The sequence below is a fragment of the Eutrema salsugineum genome, unplaced genomic scaffold (assembly GCF_000478725.1).
Source record: "Eutrema salsugineum unplaced genomic scaffold, Eutsalg1_0 scaffold_1, whole genome shotgun sequence".
Lineage (NCBI taxonomy): Eukaryota > Viridiplantae > Streptophyta > Magnoliopsida > Brassicales > Brassicaceae > Eutrema > Eutrema salsugineum.
Genome location: NW_006256909.1, coordinates 15,337,818 through 15,359,316, shown reverse-complemented (window position 1 = coordinate 15,359,316; position 21,499 = coordinate 15,337,818). Strand labels below are relative to the sequence as shown.

The 21,499-nt window shown below is 34.2% G+C and overlaps 2 protein-coding genes across 2 annotated transcripts; both read right to left on the bottom strand.

Annotated features, from left to right (window-relative positions):
• Nucleotides 1-744: 744 nt before the first annotated feature.
• LOC18029936 (heat stress transcription factor A-5) lies at nt 745-2,921 on the bottom strand. The gene is made up of 3 exons (XM_006414772.2): nt 2,610-2,921; nt 1,231-2,414; nt 745-906 (listed from the first exon to the last, which is right to left on the bottom strand). Exons 1-2 carry the CDS (start codon nt 2,868-2,870, stop codon nt 1,245-1,247), a joined length of 1,431 nt encoding a protein of 476 aa, XP_006414835.1. The 5' UTR covers nt 2,871-2,921; the 3' UTR covers nt 745-906; nt 1,231-1,244.
• Nucleotides 2,922-6,555: 3,634 nt separating this feature from the next.
• LOC18029935 lies at nt 6,556-10,807 on the bottom strand. Its single transcript, XM_024149158.1, has 5 exons — nt 10,714-10,807; nt 10,318-10,453; nt 7,323-7,419; nt 7,100-7,280; nt 6,556-6,791 (listed from the first exon to the last, which is right to left on the bottom strand). Exons 1-5 carry the CDS (start codon nt 10,805-10,807, stop codon nt 6,556-6,558), a joined length of 744 nt encoding a protein of 247 aa, XP_024004926.1.
• Nucleotides 10,808-21,499: the final 10,692 nt, after the last annotated feature.

Here is a 21,499-nt window from a genome sequence, read left to right as displayed (position 1 = left end):
CCTGTTCAAACATCGGTTCGGTGTTTCGGAAATGCGATTTTATTCGGGTTGGGGAAATCATTACCGAATTGCACCGATTTGATCATTTGATTCGGTTCGGTTACTGTAAATTTTAATTTGGTTTATGTTAAAATTATTGGTACCAAAAAAAAAAGGTAGGTTCAGTTTTTTTTTTTCGGCGAAATCCTCATTTTTCTATATTTCGTTCGGTTCATTTGAAAAAAGTTTGAAATTTCAGACGATAGCTAAAAAAAAGGTTGGAAATTAATAAAAAAAATCAATAGGAAATTGGCAGATCGGGTTTTCACCTTAAATCTAACACCAAACCAAAATTAACCAAATTTCAGTTTGGTTCACTGCAGCCAATTCAGTTCGGTATTTCTGACAAGCCTATTTAAACTGATGACCAAAGCATTTCTTATTGGTCTCTCACTCAGAACCTAACACCTCTGTACACAGACTCTCCTCCTTCGATAATCTTTTTTTTGTTTTTTCACTCGAGAATAACTCGAGTGATACTAAACTTTTCCTGTCTTAAAGATGAGAAACAAAATTAGACGAGTTTATTAAACTTTGGTGAACATACACCATAACCATCACCCAATGAATGAATACGCGTATGTATATTTCCTCAAACTTTAGTACCAGAAAGAGATAAGAAACACATCTCAGAGAATGTTAACATATTTCCTCTCTTATAATTTAACATTGACGACAGATAAACCCCCCCAAAAAAGCTGCTTATTCAATTTAAATTCTATGCACTTAAATTTACAGTAAATTACAAGTGTAAAAACAAAAACATGTGAGAGACGCAACAGTTTACAACAACAAGGTTACTTACGGTTTCATTACTTACTCAGCGATACATATACCAAAACCACGAACCATACTCGTTGATGTAACCTGAGAAAACAAAAAAAAATTGGGTAAATTTTTACATTATACAGTGGCATAAACCGGTTATAACCCTCCACATGAGTAAGATTATACAATTTGCTAAGTTTTACTAACAACAAACAGGATGCATTACATATTCCCTAATCAATACGAACAGGGAAATTTAATAGAAATGGCATATGCGAGTTCTGATAACAAGAATCCTATCGACAAATGTCTAGCTAAACAACCAATTGTGGCAAGTATCATGCAACGACCAAGAAAGCTATCATGTCAATCACCAAGCAATATAAGAAATCAAATAAACGAGTAGGTTTAAGGATGTATTACCATTTGAATTTACTTTATAAGGTCAGCTGCTCGATATTCGTTGTATTACGGGACATCATATTCCCGTTTCTTCTCTCCTCTTGCTCTTCGTATGGGTTTCCTCTATAAGTTGAGCTCGCCTCCTCATTATCTAAAGGTCCTGGCCTCTCTGTTAAGAAGTGCTCCCAGAATACATCATTCACTCTAGCTGGAGGAGCTGCATTCGCTTGTTTACCTCCAGGTACAGCTTCTTCTTGTTTACCCTGGTTTTTCTCGCTTACACTTGTTTCTATCGATTTGAAGTTTATCTCGGTACATCTACCAATCTCCTGGCTTTTATGAGCAGTCTTAGCTATCTGCGAAGCTGTCTTGTCCGGTAATGGAGCAGAAGCCAGGGTTAGATTCAAATGACATGAAAAGCTACCATCAGTCTCCTCTGAAGAAGTTAGCAAGGTCTCCGTTCTTGTATTGTCGTTCAACAGTAATCTCCTCGGGCATGAACCCGTATCCGCAAGCTCTAGTGCTTCAGGTGCAAATGGTAAGCCTTCTCTTCTTATTTGTGTAGCTTTTGGATCACCACCAGAGAGTATTCCCTTGGGACTCACTCCTTCTTCATTGGAGCTTTGTATACTGTGTGAAACCATGTTCATATCTGAAACAGCTGGAGAAAGCTCTAACCGGAGCTTATTCGAGAAACTCTGATGGAAAATGTTTCCGGACTCAGGTTTGGAGCTACCACTGCTATTATCCAAATGAGAATCTTCTGAAGGTGGCTTTGATTGCTGAACTTGAGGTAGCCTCCGCTTCTTGTTGTAAGCAGAAACATCTAATTCCTCGATTTTACGGCCGAAATTCTTGATAAAAATTGGATTCCGAATCGCCGTTTCCAAGAAATCAAGCAGCTTCTTCTGCCTCTTCTCCATATCGTCGACATGCTCAGTCATCTCATGTAACTGATGCTTCGCCGTGGACTTCTGATGCTTGAACTTTAGAAGCTTAGCTTCGATGGCTGCTTTCTCGCGTGAAAGCTTGTCCATTTGCTCTTGCAGCGTCGCTCTCTCTTGATCTACCGACGAAGAAGCAGGTGGGTGAGTGTGGCTGTGTATAGGTTTCCTCCTGTGTATGTTCTTGAGAAGATGCTTCTGATCTTTGATGAAATCATCATTGGAAAATTCCCACCTCTCTGGATCAATCTTCCGAAATCCCTATCAACAAATCACATATCACATTCCCTAAGTTCCAATCAAATGATGAGATTGAAGAAGCTAAATCCGAATCGATAGAATTCAAATAGTATTCTAAAACAGAAATACCCAAAATCAAAAATTAGGTCAATCGAAAAAACATGGAAGAGAAGAAGAAGAGGTTGGATTCGAAATCGGAGAAATGACGATGCTTACATAGGTATTGAGCTGACGGATGAAGGATGAGAAGTTATTGTGTTTGAAATATTTTGGGAGAAGGAGGCGTGAGAATTCTGCGTGATTCCAGACGATGAAGCTGTTGTTGGTGGAGCTCCACGATACAATCTGGTCCGTCGACGAATCGTCTACCATCTCGTACGTCTTGACCAAGAAAGGCGCAGGTCCTCCAGCTCCTTCTCCGCCGCCGCTGCCGCCGACGCTGACGGAGGCGGATGGGTAACCTAATGCGCCGCTCATCTAACAATCTAATGAGAAACCAGCAGGGAAGATGGCGATTGCCGATGGTCGAGACTCGAGAGAGATCCTTAGCCGTAAAATAAATATATACTTTTTAATTAATACAGTCGAATTTTAATAAATTAATATAGTAAAATCTATAAATTAATATTTGATAAATTATTAATTACTATAAATTAATATATTTTCTTAGTTTCGAGTTGTATCAGTATAAAAATCTATCAAAAGATAAAAAAATAATATTTTTTTTTGAAATTCTTATGTAAATATATGGTTCCTATATAAACATAAATTAAAAATTTTTAAAATTTATGTATATATAGATAAGATATAATATACTAAAATATAGTTATTTTTTGTTTTTATTTAAATTTAAAATTTTATTGAAAATTATTTCTTTACTTATTTACATCAATAGCTTTTAATGTTTTTTTTTTTTATTTCCATTCAAAATTTGTGAAAAATATTAGATGTGATAATTGATTTTCTTACACATAACAATTTTGAAATATATTATGGTATTATCTTTAATTTCAGTACCAACATTAAAGATAATAGTCATACTATTTTATAAATTTGTACTACTAAACATTTATATTTTTACATACATAATTCAGTCCATAATTAACAAATAGAAATAACTATTTTATTGGGATTTCTATGACTAGTTATCAAATTTTAAGTTTATGCATGATATTTTATAAGCATATAAGTTTAAATTCTTAAATATAACATCATTTAAAAGAAAATTGTTGAAAAAAATAAACAAAAAAAAAATTTTCTCTATAAATTAATATTATAGATAAACTAATATCACGATAAATTAATAAAATATTATGAACCCGACATTATTAATTTATAGTGGTTTTTTACTGTACCTATCTATACTACAATTTAAACCAAAAATTGCCTAAAACTACAAATGACCCAAGTGAAAAATTGTTAAACTTTTAACGGTAATTTACTAAGAAATAACTTTTGATTAGTAAGATTTAGAAAAGGATAAATACTAATTTGAATTTGAATTTATGTCTTTTGAAAAAAAAAATCATTTGTTTCACATACATTAATTTATGAAACATTTTTAAGTTTGTCCAAAAAACAATCTTACAGGAAAAAATGTTTTTTAAAGCTACAAATGAATGACCCAAATATCCTCAGAGTCTTTAGGCGGAAAAACGGCTAATTCCTACCTCAACTGCTCCAAATGGTGCGGATTCCTTCCCGAAAAATTTAGTTGCCAAAATTCATACTCGAACCCCTAAAATTTGGACAAGTCATACCTGTACTAATAATTTTTTGGCGGATACAGACATTAACCCAGTACATCCCATTAGTCAACAATCTCATGGAGACTTGGAGAGTAGTTCTATGCCACATCTACTGCATTATTGGCACCGGGTGTAAAAACGACACGTTTTGACATTTAATAACCAAAAACCTAATCAACGTTGTTTTGTAAAAGGTACAGAATTAAAAATTTATCTTCCCCAACAATTCTTTGTCGTCGTTTAGAGGAGGGATACCGATATACTGAGAGTAATAGGGTCTGTGATTCATCAGAAATCAGGGTTAGATTCGCGAAATCGACTATAGTATAAGAAATAGAAGCCAATTTCGATTCCGGAGATACAATTCATCTTCTGGGTTTGAAAAAAAATGAGATAATTCAACATTTAGGGTTTTTCATTTCGACTCTGGGACTCCACCACTAACATTATCACCTCTTCGAATGTTATCTTCAAAATTTCTCAAACTTCCCACCATGGTAGATGAGAAACAATTACTAAGGATAAAAAAATTCCTAACAATTAAACAATTTGAAACCTTAAAAAAATTATAAAATTTACAACACCCAAAACGTCAAAACGTCATTGTTTTAACATCTGATGCCAACAGTGCCGTCGACGTGGCATAAAACTACTCTTCGTTAACGGAATAGGATCGTTGACTAACGGGCTATGAGTTAATGTCTATATTCGTCATTTGGAATAGTTGAGGTAGAAATTGGTCGTTTTCCGTCTTTAGGCTTGTGTCTTTTTGTCATAACCACAGGTTCTTTCCTGAATCTTTCATGTGGCTTACACGTAAACAATCACTTAGGACCGTGGAGTCCAACGTCCATCCACGACCTTCATATTCTTTTGTTAACCAACAACCCATGGTGACGTAAGTCCCCTCACGGCCGACCATTTCATAATACTTTTCAAATATCCAATGTTTAAGTATAAATCATATATTTAATCCAGCATAAATGCCCTTATCTTAATGCCTTGGTTCCAATTTCTTTTAACGTCAAAGTTTCCATTTACTTAATATTTTCGCTTATACACGTTCTTTAAGTAAGGATTAACAGAATTAGGCCCACACCCCTATAAATGATCTTATCACTTAGCAATGAACCAAAAAATAGGGTTTAAACTCATCTAATCCTCTTTTAACGGAACTCTTTGCAGATCCAGTTCCCAGTTCGAAGTTCAATCTTAATCCGACCATTGAAGGTTTTTCAATTTTAGTTTTAATTAGTTCTGTTCATATTCCCAAAACGGTATCTGAAACCCCATTTTTACTTTGTATCTGCTTTTTAGATCACAGTGATTTCAAAGTTGGAATTTATCTTCAATCGAACTATTGACAGAAACTTTTTCAGGTATTTCTGTCTTGTGTTTTGTCTTAAATTTGCTGACTCAGTGAGTGAATCTGCTATTTTAAAGATTTTGTGAAAGCCTAAAGATCTTTGCTTGTGGAAAAACGTGAGTGTAAAAAGGTTTTACTCAATTTGTAAATTTTTTGATAAAACAAACCAAACCAATCAGATCCAGTTTCAGCTATAAAAAATGCGTCAATTCAATTGTCACAAACAGTTTAAGTATTTAACATAAGAAATTTTTGAGAGTTTAATAGGAGTTTAACAGTTTAAGTGTTTAACAAAGAGTTTAAAAGTAATGCGTCTGAAACATACTTTCTGAGAAACCACCTTGGTCAGAGCTTTCGAGACTTTGTCTTATGGCCAATAGGAGAGAATTTATTTACTGGTTTAGAAGTGCGTCCAGATCGCGTTATATAGGGTGTTGCAGTGCTGGAAGTGTTAATTTCTCCTACAGGAAGTTTTCCCACAGAAGTTTCACCATCCTGAAAATTCAATTGTTGGATTTCTTCAACCAATGCGTCTGACCGATCACCCATATCTTCATCCAGCGTTTGGATCTTATAGAACAGACACTATAATCCGAATAATTTAGAAACATAAAAAGAAAAGACAAAAACTGATGAACTACAAGTACGGACCATTTGCTTCATTCCCACAGACCATTCCCCACCTAACATACAAAAAAATTACCACTTCTTGTTTTGGCTTTTTACCCAACTCAAGCACGGACAAAAATAAGGAAAAAGCGAGTGATTAAAAGCAGCAACCATTTTCTCAATGAGGTTGATAGATCTTGAGGTTGATCTCCCAATCATTTCTTCCCACGGGGTCTCCGAAAATACCTCCTAAAACAGACAAAGAAAACAGATAAAGAGACAAAACTAATGTACATAGATCATACACAATAGCTTCAAATGAATGGAATGACAGACAAAATTATGTTTTCTGAATAGTAGCAAGTTCTTTGATCACTAATTTGACTAGCTACTAGAATGATTGCTTGGAAGTTAACTCAATATTCTTTTTACCTACAATTCAAAAGCAAAAATTGTTTTGGCTCAGAATTACCATCCGAATCAGTGACTCACGTTGGCTCATTATGTGCATTGGAGAACTTTGAGGATCAAATCCATATGTCTTACAGATATCTTGCTCAGCCTTGCCGTGCTTAGCCACCTCCAAAACCACGTGCTCAGTCAGCTCAAGCATAGCCTCCTCAAGAACTACATCTAAGTACTTTGCTACCTCCTTCTCGTTCTCAGCCTCCCTATACACAAAAATTTAAGCTTTCACAATTGATCGTTTGTTGAAAAACAAACATAAATGTGGAAAATGAAAGTCAAAATTGTTTTTTAACTACCACTAAATAATAAGAAATACATTGTTATCAAACTTAACATTGTCAACATGCAAAGAAGTATAAGAAATCATATAATATTAAACTCTGTAAAGTGAAAATTTGTCTTCTCTTGACCCATAAAAATTGTCAAGATGGTTAACCAAGGTGGTCCCCCTCGACTTTGGCCTTTCTATGCAGTGAAAGAGTGAGTAAATAGGAAGATTTTTTACCAAATGGGTAGATAAGTGTCAGGTATGACATTCTCTAGAGAAGAGGGACCGGTTGGAAAAGAGTTAGAGTCAGTGGTCGACCCAAACGAGATGGTGGCGGAGAAGTACTCCTCTGTCTCCACGAAGGAATCCTCCGGAGTGTCCCTGTGAGCTTGATCTCTCCACGCCAAACAACTGGCTTTCCACGACGGAGAGGGGATTCAGGACGGAGAGAGGATCTCCAGGAAATTAACCTGAGAAGTCGCCGGAGATGGTGGTTTACTTGGCATTGTACTTGCCACTTTACCCAATTCTTCAGAATCCTCGAACCGTTTTCTACAAATTGCATAGCTAATTGCACAAAAAACTATAAAGATGAATAAACCAAAAGGAATTAGAATATTCATTTTGTTTGATTCGTTTCAAAAGAAAAAAAAAACTTTAAGGTTTGACAGCACCGAGGTAGAAGTAGAAAATATCTCGAAACAATGCAGAAGTAGAAAGATCTTCTGACTTAAAACTCGTCTCGAGACCCCCCCTCCCCCTACTTTTTATTTTTTACTCATTTCTGTGCTCTGTCTTTTTCTGTTTCTTTATGCTCAGCCTTTTCCTATTTCTTTTTAGTGACAAATAAATACAGCTAAAAAAAGATAAACATTAAAGTTTCCTTTTTTTTACTTATTTCTATGCTCTGCATTTTTCTGTTTCTTTTTAGTGAAAAAAATGCAGCTAAAAAAATAAACATTAAAGCATATATGTTAATTTTAGTCTAAAGTATTATTTTATCTGTTTCAAATTACTCGTCGTTTTAGATAGTTCTGGACGTTTTATCGTAGTGGAACTAATGTGGATGTTTAATAGGATGCTTATGAAAAGAGGGAAAAACTTACTTTATCTATATAGATAATTCTAAATTTATACTATAAACTTTATATTTAGATCAGTTTTGGTTAAGATATATTTTTCGGATGCAAAATTTAAATTTTATTTTTGTTGTACAACTTTTTAATTTATAAATATAAGAACGATAAATGTGTATCCATATTCTTTATATATTATATAAATGGATTAGAGTTAATAAATAGGATGTAAGATTTTATGATAGATTTGCAATGACAAACCATAGTGATTTATAATCATTTTGTAAGCTTTTATAGAGATTTGGTGTTATGGTTGTAGAAAAAAAAAAACACTGTTCACCCAAACACCAAATTTGACACTATTCATAGCACCAAAATTTGGTGTTTATGTGAACAATGGTCACAACACCTCTCCAATAGGACTCCAAAACTAACATCAAATTTGGTGTTCAGAAACACTATTCACTTATTTTATTAATAAAATAGTAAATTAAAAAAAAAGATAAAACTTTTTTAAATACTAAATTTAATTATATAATACTAATAAATAATGAAAATTATATTCATATCATAATTTTTAATGAAATATTAATTTAAATTTTAATATAAAATTTTCTAAAATATCAAAATTAATACAAAAATTTATTTTGAAAATATAGTCGATTTAAACATTGAAAAATAAAATTACAAAAACATTTAAAATAATAAATATCTGCTATATTAATTACTAAATTAATTATAAGAATAATAAATATTTATTAAAACTATTATTAATCAAAATAATATTTAATTTAAATAATAAAAATATTTTTAGCATGATATTTGGTGTTGTGGTTGAAGAAAAAAAAAATTGGGAACTAAAACTACACCAACTATGACGTAATTTTTAAGGGCAATGGTTGGAGATTAATTTTTACTGCAAAAGGAACACCAAAATATTTTCTATATTTTAAATTTTTCTGCTGGCATCATCATTCTTCCATTTTTTATTGGTGGAAAAGTAGAGTTGGAAGAAAGATTTGACGTTGAGGAGACTGAATGAATTTATCAAACTTAATATGTTCTGTTCTGAGTGGCAACTTTAATGCAGAGTCCTTTGGCTGCTTCTCCATTCAAAGCAAGTGTTCATCTTCTTTATTTCTTCAATTCTTTGTGACGAACCCTTGCTTGTCCTGACCAAATCTAACACCGTCGGTTTTTTCCTCTTTTCCAGGTTATCTACTTATTTTTAATTAATTTGTTTGGTGCTTGGAAACTTCTCCATCCCTCTGCTCTATTTTTCTCAGAATTTAATATTTTATTTTATAGACTAGAAATTTTGATTTCCGTTGTAATTCTGTTATTATTTGAGATCTTAGGGTGAAGTAAAAAGGGCAAGTGTTGAAATTTTTTCTCATCTAAAGTTGTCTATTAGAGATCTTGAGTGATGTCGTGATGGAGACGATGCTCGGCGATTCTGTCTAGGTTTAAACTCATCTAATCCTCTTTTAACGAGACTCTTTGCAGATCCAGTTTCCAGTTCGAAAATCAATCTTAATCCGACCATTGAAGGTTTTTTAATTTAAGTTTTGATTAGTTCTGTTCATATTCCCAAAACGGTATCCGAAACCCCATTTTTACTTTGTATCTGCTTCTTAGATCACATGGATTTCAGAGTTGAAATTTATCTTCAATCGAACTATTGACATAAAGTTTTTCAGGTATTTCTCTCTTGTGTTTTGTCTTAAATTTGCTGACTCAGTAAGTGAATCTGCTATTTTTAAGATTCTGTTAAAGCCCAAAGATCTTTGTTTATGGAAAAACGTAAGTGGAAAAAGGTTTTACTCAATCTGTAATTTTTTTATAAAACAAACCAAACCAATGGGATCCAGTTTCAGCTGTAAAATGTGTGCCAATTCAATTGTCACAAACAGTTTAAATGTTTAGCATAAGAAATTTTTGAGAGTTTAATAGGAGTTTAACAGTTTAAGTGTTTAACAAAGAGTTTAAAAGTAATGCGTCTGAAACAGACTTTCTGAGAAACCACCTTGATCAGTGCTTTCGAGACTTTGTCTTATGGCCACTAGGAGAAACTTTATTTATTGGTTTAGAAGTGCGTCCAGATCGTGTTATATAGGGTGGTGCAGTGCTGGAAGTGTTAATTTCTCCCACAGAAAGTTATCCCACAGAAGGTTCACCATCCTGAAAATTCAATTGTTGGAGTTCTTAAACCAATGCGTCTGACCGATCACCCACATCTTCGTCCAGCGTTTGGATCTTATAGAACAGACACTATAATCCGGATAATTTAGAAACATAAAAAGAAAAGACAAAAACTGATCAACTACAAGTACATACCATTTGCTTTATTCCCACAGACCATTCCCCACCTAACATACAAAAAAATTACCACTTGTTTTGGCTTTTTACCCAACTCAAGCACGGACAAAAATCAGGAAAAAACGAGTGATTAAAGGCAGCAACCATTTGCTCAATGAGGTTGATCTCCCAATCATTTCTTTCCACGGGGTCTCCAAAAATACCTCCTAAAACATACAAAGAAAACAGATAAAGAGACAAAACTAATGTACATAGATCATGCACAATAGCTTCAAATGAATGGAATGACAGAAAAAATTATGTTTTCTGAATAGTAGCAAGTTCTTTGATCACTAATTTGACTAGCTACTAGAATGATTGCTTGGAAGTTAACTCAATATTCTTCTTACCTACAATTCAAAAGCAAAAATTGTTTTGGCTCAGAATTACCATCCGAATCAGTGACTCACTATGTGCATTGGACAACTTTGAGGATCAAATCCATATGTCTTACAGATATCTTGCACAGCCTTGCCGTGCTTAGCCACCTCCAAAACCACGTGCTCAGTCAGCTCAAACATAGCCTCCTCAAGAACTACATCTCAGTACTTTGCTACCTCCTTCTCGTTCTCAGCCTCCCTATACACAAAAATTTAAGCTTTCACAATTGATTGTTTGTTGAAAAACAAACATAAATGTGGAAAATGAAATTCAAAATTGTTTTTTAACTACCACTAAATAGTAAGAAATCCATTGTTATCAAACTTAACATTGTCAACATGCAAAGAAGTATAAGAAATCATATAATATTAAACTCTGTAAAGTGAAAATTTGTCTTCTCTTGACCCATAAAAATTGTCAAGATGGTTAACCAAGGTGGTCCCCCTCGACTTTGGCCTTTCTACGCAGTAAAAGAGTGAGTAAATAGGATGACTTTTTACCAAATGGGTAGATATGTGTTGATAAGAGTCAATTGCAAGTTTGATTAAGTCAATACTTAATCTTTGTTTTTCCTTATGTTATGTTATATTTTCATTGTTGCAAATAACGTGGAATTGGTCTTCCGATTTGTGAGGAACCCATCAACCACTTTTCCCATGTTTTCCACTTCCTGTTTTGTAGGAGTTGATAACTCCAGTTTGCTTCTTGTACGTTCCCTATTTAATCAATGAAAAACAACAAAAAGAGGTAGTCTAAACCACCCAAAAGAAACTGTGTTTGAGTTCTTGTTCTTTAGCTTAATCGGGTTTAAGCTTTTGTGTTCTTACTCTGTTCTAAACTTTGATCGGGTTCAAGGTTTTGTTACTGAGTGTTCTTAGTGGTTTTGGTTTTGATCAGGTTCAAAGCTTGGGACCTCTAACAATTGGTATCACAGCATTGCTCTAATTTTTTTTTCTTTTTTGTTTCTTTTCATCCTTTTGACAAACGTATCACATCTACATCCCACCATTCCGCCAAAAAAATTAAAAGAAAAGCAAACCTTGACTCGTACGTCCTCGGGAGAGTCAATGTCAAGCACAAAAGATCGAGTTAAGATGTTGGAGAGAAGCATGGGAATGATGCAAGATGAGATGCAAAAGATGCGGGTGTCATTGGAGGAGTCCATGGGCCAAATTATGGAAGCCATAGCCGTCAACCGCGAAAGTGATCCAAGTGGGCGGAGAGGGAGTCGACGATCAACGGAGAGCCCACCACACACTTCGATTCATCGTGGAGACAATGAAAACCCCTTTGCTGCAGCAACAGTGCATCAAAACCGATATGTGAAGATCGATTTCCCGAGATTTAGTGGCGGTGATCCTACGGAGTGGCTAAGCAGAGTGAAGCAGTATTTTGAATACCATGAGATGCCACGTGATCAACTGGTTCGTTTCACATCATTCCATCTTGATGGTGTTGCTAACGAGTGTGGCAAGCCATCTCCAAAGCTCTCCGAGGGGACCAGATTCATATCACATGGGAGGTATTTGAAGAAGAGCTATGGGCTAGATTCGGACCAACTGACGGGGAGGACTTTAATGAGGCATTATCAAGGGTGTGGCAAACAGGATCGCTAAGAGAATATCAAGAAGAGTTTGAGCGGTTACAAAAAAAAGTTCACGGTTGGCCACAAGCAGCTCTTGTTGGGACTTTCATGGGTGGTCTCCATCCGTCAATTGCAGATGGGATACGAATGTTTCGGCCCAAAACTCTAAAAGAAATGATCAACTACGCCAGATTGCAGGATGGTCAACTTCAACGCCAAAAGAAAGGACCTGCAGTCACCATGTCAAATTCCAGAGCCTTGGTACCCGTGTCTTCTCCAACCCAGTCATTTCCAAATCATGAATCACCAACCAAAACACCAAAGAAGCTAACTTGGGAACAATTGAAGATGAAACGCAGTCTCGGTCTATGTTTCAGTTGTGACGAACGCTATACACCTGGCCACAAATGTCAAAAACCTCAATTGCTCCTAATGGAAGGAGGAGAGACCAGTGACGAAGAGGAAGCACATGACCCTGGAATCTGAACCTTGAGGACAAGGTTCATTTTTACGGGGGGAGAAATGATAAGAGTCAATTGCAAGTTTGATTAAGTCAATACTTAATCTTTGTTTTTCCTTTTGTTATGTTGTTGCAAATAACGTGGAATTGGTCTTCCTATTTGTGAGGAACCCATCAACCACTTTTCCCATGTTTTCCACTTCCTGTTTTGTAGGAGTTGATAACTCCAGTTTGCTTCTTGTACGTTCCCTATTTAATCAATGAAAAACAACAAAAAGAGGTAGTCTAAACTACCCAAAAGAAACTGTGTTTGAGTTCTTGTTCTTTAGCTTAATCGGGTTTAAGCTTTTGTGTTCTTACTCTGTTCTAAACTTTGATCGGGTTCAAGGTTTTGTTACTGAGTGTTCTTAGTGGTTTTGGCTTTGATCGGGTTCAAAGGTTGGGACCTCTAACATGTGTCAGGTATGACATTCTCTAGAGAAGAGGGACCGGTTGGAAAAGAGTTAGAGTCAGTGGTCGACCCAAACGAGATGGTGGCGGAGAAGTACTCCTCTGTCTCCACGAAGGAATCCTCCGGAGTGTCCCTGTGAGCTTGATCTCTCCACGCCAAACAACTGGCTTTCCACGCCGGAGAGGGGATACACGATGGAGAGAGGATCTCCAGGAAATTCACCTGAGAAGTCGCCGGAGATGGTGGTTTACTTGGCATTGTACTTGCCACTTCACCCAATTCTTCAGAATCCTCGAACCGTTTTCTGCAAATTGCATAGCTAATTGCACAACAAACTATAAAAATGAATAAACCAAAAGGAATTAGAATATTCATTTTGTTTGATTCGTTTCAAAAGAAAAAAAAACTTTAGGGTTTGACAGTACCGAGGTAGAAGTCGAAAATATCTCGAAACAAAGCAGAAGTAGAAAGATCTTCTGACTTAAAACTCGTCTCGAGACCCCCTTTTCCCCTACTTTTCATTTTTTACTCATTTCTACGCTCTGTCTTTTTCTGTTTTTTTATGCTCTGCCTTTTTCTATTTCTTTTTAGTGAAAAATAAATACAGCTAAAAAAGATAAACATTAAAGTTTCCTTTTTTTTACTCCTTTCAATGCTCTGTATTATTCTGTTTCATTTTAGTGAAAAAAATGCAGCTAAAAAAAATAAACATTAAAGTATATATGTTAATTTTAGTCTAAAGTATTATTTTATCCAATTCAAATTACTCGTCGTTTTAGATAGTTCTGGACGTTTTTATCGTAGTGGAACTAATGTGGATGTTTAATAGGATGCTTATGAAAAGAGAGAAAAACTTACTTTATCTATATAGATAATTCTAAATTTATACTATAAACTTTATATTTTTATAATTTTTAATTAGATCAGTTTTGGTTAAGATATATTTTTCAGATGCAAAATTTAAATTTTATTTTTGCTGTACAACTTTTTAATTTATAAATATAAGAACGATAAATGTGTATCCATATTCTTTATATATTATATAAATGGATTAGAGTTAATAAATAGGATATAAGCTTTTATGATAGATTTGCAATGACAAACCATAGTGATTTATAATCATTTTGTAAACTTTTATAGAGATTTGGTGTTATGGTTGTAGATAAAAAAAAAATACTATTCACCCAAACACCTAATTTGACACTATTCATTGCGCCAAAAATTAGTGTTTATGTGAACAATGGTCACAACACCTCTCCAATAGGACTCCAAAACTAACATCAAATTTAGTGTTCTAAAACACTATTCACTTATTTTATTAATAAAATAGTGAATTAAAAAAAAGATAAAACTTTTTTAAATACTAAATTTAATTATAAAATACTAATAATTAATGAAAATTATATTCATATCATAATTTTATTGAAATATTAATTTAAAATTTAATATAAAATTCTATAAAATATCTAAATTAATACAAAAAATTATTTTAAAAATATAATCGATTTAAACATTGAAAAATAGAATTAAAAAAACATTTAAAATAATAAATATCTACTATATTAATTACTAAATTAATTATAAGAATAATAAATATTTATTAAAACTATTATTAATCAAAATAATATTTAATTTAAATAATAAAAATATTTTTAGCGTGATATTTGGTGTTGTGGTTGAAGAAAAAAAAAATTGGGAACTAAAACTACACCAACTATGGCGTAATTTTTAAGGGCAATGGTTGGAGATTAATTTTTACTGCAAAAGGAACACCAAAATTTTTTCTATATTTTAACTTTTTCTGCTGGCATCATCATTCTTCCATTTTTTATTGGTGGAAAAGTAGAGTTGGAAGAAAGATTTGACGGTGAAGAGACTAAATGAATTTATCAAACTTAATATGTTCTGTTCTGAGTGGCAACTTTAACGAGAGTCCTTTGGCTGCTTCTCCATTCAAAGCAAGTGTTCATCTTCTTTATTTCTTCAATTCTTTGTGACGAACCCTTGCTTGTCCTGACCAAATCTAACACCGTCGGTTTCTTCCTCTTTTCCAGGTTATCTTCTTATTTTTAATTAATTTGTTTGGTGCTTGGAAACTTCTCCATCCCTCTGCTCTATTTTTCTCAGAATTTAATATTTTATTTTATAGACTAGAAATTTTGATTTCCGTTGTAATTCTGTTATTATTTGAGATCTTAGGGTGAAGTAAAAAGGGCAAGTGTTGAAATTTTTTCTCATCTAAAGTTGTCTATTAGAGATCTTGAGTGATGTCATGATGGAGACGATGCTCGGCGATTCTGTCTAGGTTTAAACTCATCTAATCCTCTTTTAACGAGACTCTTTGCAGATCCAGTTTCCAGTTCGAAAATCAATCTTAATCCGACCATTGAAGGTTTTTCAATTTAAGTTTTGATTAGTTCTGTTCATATTCCCAAAACGGTATCCGAAACCCCATTTTTACTTTGTATCTGCTTCTTAGATCACATGGATTTCAGAGTTGAAATTTATCTTCAATCGAACTATTGACATAAAGTTTTTCAGGTATTTCTCTCTTGTGTTTTGTCTTAAATTTGCTGACTCAGTAAGTGAATCTGCTATTTTTAAGATTCTGTTAAAGCCCAAAGATCTTTGTTTATGGAAAAACGTAAGTGGAAAAAGGTTTTACTCAATCTGTAATTTTTTTATAAAACAAACCAAACCAATCGGATCCAGTTTCAGCTGTAAAATGTGTGCCAATTCAATTGTCACAAACAGTTTAAATGTTTAGCATAAGAAATTTTTGAGAGTTTAATAGGAGTTTAACAGTTTAAGTGTTTAACAAAGAGTTTAAAAGTAATGCGTCTGAAACAGACTTTCTGAGAAACCACCTTGATCAGTGCTTTCGAGACTTTGTCTTATGGCCACTAGGAGAAACTTTATTTATTGGTTTAGAAGTGCGTCCAGATCGTGTTATATAGGGTGGTGCAGTGCTGGAAGTGTTAATTTCTCCCACAGAAAGTTATCCCACAGAAGGTTCACCATCCTGAAAATTCAATTGTTGGAGTTCTTAAACCAATGCGTCTGACCGATCACCCACATCTTCGTCCAGCGTTTGGATCTTATAGAACAGACACTATAATCCGAATAATTTAGAAACATAAAAAGAAAAGACAAAAACTGATCAACTACAAGTACATACCATTTGCTTTATTCCCACAGACCATTCCCCACCTAACATACAAAAAAATTACCACTTCTTGTTTTGGCTTTTTACCCAACTCAAGCACGGACAAAAATCAGGAAAAAACGAGTGATTAAAGGCAGCAACCATTTGCTCAATGAGGTTGATCTCCCAATCATTTCTTCCCACGGGGTCTCCGAAAATACCTCCTAAAACAGACAAAGAAAACAGATAAAGAGACAAAACTAATGTACATAGATCATACACAATAGCTTCAAATGAATGGAATGACAGACAAAATTATGTTTTCTGAATAGTAGCAAGTTCTTTGATCACTAATTTGACTAGCTACTAGAATGATTGCTTGGAAGTTAACTCAATATTCTTCTTACCTACAATTCAAAAGCAAAAATTGTTTTGGCTCAGAATTACCATCCGAATCAGTGACTCACTATGTGCATTGGACAACTTTGAGGATCAAATCCATATGTCTTACAGATATCTTGCACAGCCTTGCCGTGCTTAGCCACCTCCAAAACCACGTGCTCAGTCAGCTCAAACATAGCCTCCTCAAAAACTACATCTAAGTACTTTGCTACCTCCTTCTCGTTCTCAGCCTCCCTATACACAAAAATTTAAGCTTTCACAATTGATTGTTTGTTGAAAAACAAACATAAATGTGGAAAATGAAATTCAAAATTGTTTTTTAACTACCACTAAATAGTAAGAAATTCATTGTTATCAAACTTAACATTGTCAACATGCAAAGAAGTATAAGAAATCATATAATATTAAACTCTGTAAAGTGAAAATTTGTCTTCTCTTGACCGATAAAAATTGTCAAGATGGTTAACCAAGGTGGTCCCCCTCGACTTTGGCCTTTCTACGCAGTAAAAGAGTGAGTAAATAGGATGACTTTTTACCAAATGGGTAGATATGTGTTGATAAGAGTCAATTGCAAGTTTGATTAAGTCAATACTTAATCTTTGTTTTTCCTTATGTTATGTTATATTTTCATTGTTGCAAATAACGTGGAATTGGTCTTCCTATTTGTGAGGAACCCATCAACCACTTTTCCCATGTTTTCCACTTCCTGTTTTGTAGGAGTTGATAACTCCAGTTTGCTTCTTGTACGTTCCCTATTTAATCAATGAAAAACAACAAAAAGAGGTAGTCTAAACCACCCAAAAGAAACTGTGTTTGAGTTCTTGTTCTTTAGCTTAATCGGGTTTAAGCTTTTGTGTTCTTACTCTGTTCTAAACTTTGATCGGGTTCAAGGTTTTGTTACTGAGTGTTCTTAGTGGTTTTGGTTTTGATCAGGTTCAAAGCTTGGGACCTCTAACAATTGGTATCACAGCATTGCTCTAATTTTTTTTTTCTTTTTTGTTTCTTTTCATCCGTTTGACAAACGTATCACATCTACATCCCACCATTCCGCCAAAAAAATTAAAAGAAAAGCAAACCTTGACTCGTACGTCCTCGGGAGAGTCAATGTCAAGCACAAAAGATCGAGTTAAGATGTTGGAGAGAAGCATGGGAATGATGCAAGATGAGATGCAAAAGATGCGGGTGTCATTGGAGGAGTCCATGGGCCAAATTATGGAAGCCATAGCCGTCAACCGCGAAAGTGATCCAAGTGGGCGGAGAGGGAGTCGACGATCAACGGAGAGCCCACCACACACTTCGATTCATCGTGGAGACAATGAAAACCCCTTTGCTGCAGCAACAGTGCATCAAAACCGATATGTGAAGATCGATTTCCCGAGATTTAGTGGCGGTGATCCTACGGAGTGGCTAAGCAGAGTGAAGCAGTATTTTGAATACCATGAGATGCCACGTGATCAACTGGTTCGTTTCACATCATTCCATCTTGATGGTGTTGCTAACGAGTGTGGCAAGCCATCTCCAAAGCTCTCCGAGGGGACCAGATTCATATCACATGGGAGGTATTTGAAGAAGAGCTATGGGCTAGATTCGGACCAACTGACGGGGAGGACTTTATTGAGGCATTATCAAGGGTGTGGCAAACAGGATCGCTAAGAGAATATCAAGAAGAGTTTGAGCGGTTACAAAAAAAAGTTCACGGTTGGCCACAAGCAGCTCTTGTTGGGACTTTCATGGGTGGTCTCCATTCGTCAATTGCAGATGGGATACGAATGTTTCGGCCCAAAACTCTAAAAGAAATGATCAACTACGCCAGATTGCAGGATGGTCAACTTCAACGCCAAAAGAAAGGACCTGCAGTCACCATGTCAAATTCCAGAGCCTTGGTACCCGTGTCTTCTCCAACCCAGTCATTTCCAAATCATGAATCACCAACCAAAACACCAAAGAAGCTAACTTGGGAACAATTGAAGATGAAACGCAGTCTCGGTCTATGTTTCAGTTGTGACGAACGCTATACACCTGGCCACAAATGTCAAAAACCTCAATTGCTCCTAATGGAAGGAGGAGAGACCAGTGACGAAGAGGAAGCACATGACCCTGGAATCTGAACCTTGAGGACAAGGTTCATTTTTACGGGGGGAGAAATGATAAGAGTCAATTGCAAGTTTGATTAAGTCAATACTTAATCTTTGTTTTTCCTTTTGTTATGTTGTTGCAAATAACGTGGAATTGGTCTTCCTATTTGTGAGGAACCCATCAACCACTTTTCCCATGTTTTCCACTTCCTGTTTTGTAGGAGTTGATAACTCCAGTTTGCTTCTTGTACGTTCCCTATTTAATCAATGAAAACAACAAAAAGAGGTAGTCTAAACTACCCAAAAGAAACTGTGTTTGAGTTCTTGTTCTTTAGCTTAATCGGGTTTAAGCTTTTGTGTTCTTACTCTGTTCTAAACTTTGATCGGGTTCAAGGTTTTGTTACTGAGTGTTCTTAGTGGTTTTGGCTTTGATCGGGTTCAAAGGTTGGGACCTCTAACATGTGTCAGGTATGACATTCTCTAGAGAAGAGGGACCGGTTGGAAAAGAGTTAGAGTCAGTGGTCGACCCAAACGAGATGGTGGCGGAGAAGTACTCCTCTGTCTCCACGAAGGAATCCTCCGGAGTGTCCCTGTGAGCTTGATCTCTCCACGCCAAACAACTGGCTTTCCACGCCGGAGAGGGGATACACGATGGAGAGAGGATCTCCAGGAAATTCACCTGAGAAGTCGCCGGAGATGGTGGTTTACTTGGCATTGTACTTGCCACTTCACCCAATTCTTCAGAATCCTCGAACCGTTTTCTGCAAATTGCATAGCTAATTGCACAACAAACTATAAAAATGAATAAACCAAAAGGAATTAGAATATTCATTTTGTTTGATTCGTTTCAAAAGAAAAAAAAACTTTAGGATTTGACAGTACCGAGGTAGAAGTCGAAAATATCTCGAAACAAAGCAGAAGTAGAAAGATCTTCTGACTTAAAACTCGTCTCGAGACCCCCTTTTCCCCTACTTTTCATTTTTTACTCATTTCTACGCTCTGTCTTTTTCTGTTTTTTTATGCTCTGCCTTTTTCTATTTCTTTTTAGTGAAAAATAAATACAGCTAAAAAAAGATAAACATTAAAGTTTCCTTTTTTTTACTCCTTTCAATGCTCTGTATTATTCTGTTTCATTTTAGTGAAAAAAATGCAGCTAAAAAAAATAAACATTAAAGTATATATGTTAATTTTAGTCTAAAGTATTATTTTATCCAATTCAAATTACTCGTCGTTTTAGATAGTTCTGGACGTTTTTATCGTAGTGGAACTAATGTGGATGTTTAATAGGATGCTTATGAAAAGAGAGAAAAACTTACTTTATCTATATAGATAATTCTAAATTTATACTATAAACTTTATATTTTTATAATTTTTAATTAGATCAGTTTTGGTTAAGATATATTTTTCAGATGCAAAATTTAAATTTTATTTTTGCTGTACAACTTTTTAATTTATAAATATAAGAACGATAAATGTGTATCCATATTCTTTATATATTATATAAATGGATTAGAGTTAATAAATAGGATATAAGCTTTTATGATAGATTTGCAATGACAAACCATAGTGATTTATAATCATTTTGTAAACTTTTATAGAGATTTGGTGTTATGGTTGTAGATAAAAAAAAAAATACTATTCACCCAAACACCAAATTTGACACTATTCATTGCGCCAAAAATTAGTGTTTATGTGAACAGTGGTCACAACACCTCTCCAATAGGACTCCAAAACTAACATCAAATTTAGTATTCTAAAACACTATTCACTTATTTTATTAATAAAATAGTGAATTAAAAAAAAGATAAAACTTTTTTAAATACTAAATTTAATTATAAAATACTAATAATTAATGAAAATTATATTCATATCATAATTTTATTGAAATATTAATTTAAAATTTAATATAAAATTCTATAAAATATCTAAATTAATACAAAAAATTATTTTAAAAATATAATCGATTTAAACATTGAAAAATAGAATTAAAAAAACATTTAAAATAATAAATATCTGCTATATTAATTACTAAATTAATTATAAGAATAATAAATATTTATTAAAACTATTATTAATCAAAATAATATTTAATTTAAATAATAAAAATATTTTTAGCGTGATATTTGGTGTTGTGGTTGAAGAAAAAAAAAATTGGGAACTAAAACTACACCAACTATGGCGTAATTTTTAGCGTGATATTTGGTGTTGTGGTTGAGTGATGTCGTGATGGAGACGATGCTTTGCTATTCCGTCCAGGTTTAAACTCATCTAATCCTCTTTAAACGAGACTCTTTGCAGATCCAGTTTCCAGTTCGAAGTTCAATCTTAATCCGACCATTGAAGGTTTGTCAATTTAAGTTTTGATTAGTTATGTTCATATTCCCAAAACGGTATTTGAAACCCCATTTTTACTTTGTATCTGCTTCTTAGATAACATGGATTTCAAAGTTGGAATTTATCTTCAATCGAACTATTGACAGAAACTTTTTCAGGTATTTCTCTCTTGTGTTTTGTCTTAAATTTGCTGACTCAGTGAGTGAATCTGCTATTTTAAGATTCTGTGAAAACCTAAAGATCTTTGCTTGTGGAAAACTGTAAGTGGAAAAAGGTTTTACTCAATCTGTAAATTAAAAGTAATGCGTCTGAAACAGACTTTCTGAGAAACCACCTTGGTCAGTGCTTTCGAGACTTTGTCTTAGGAGAAAATTTATTTA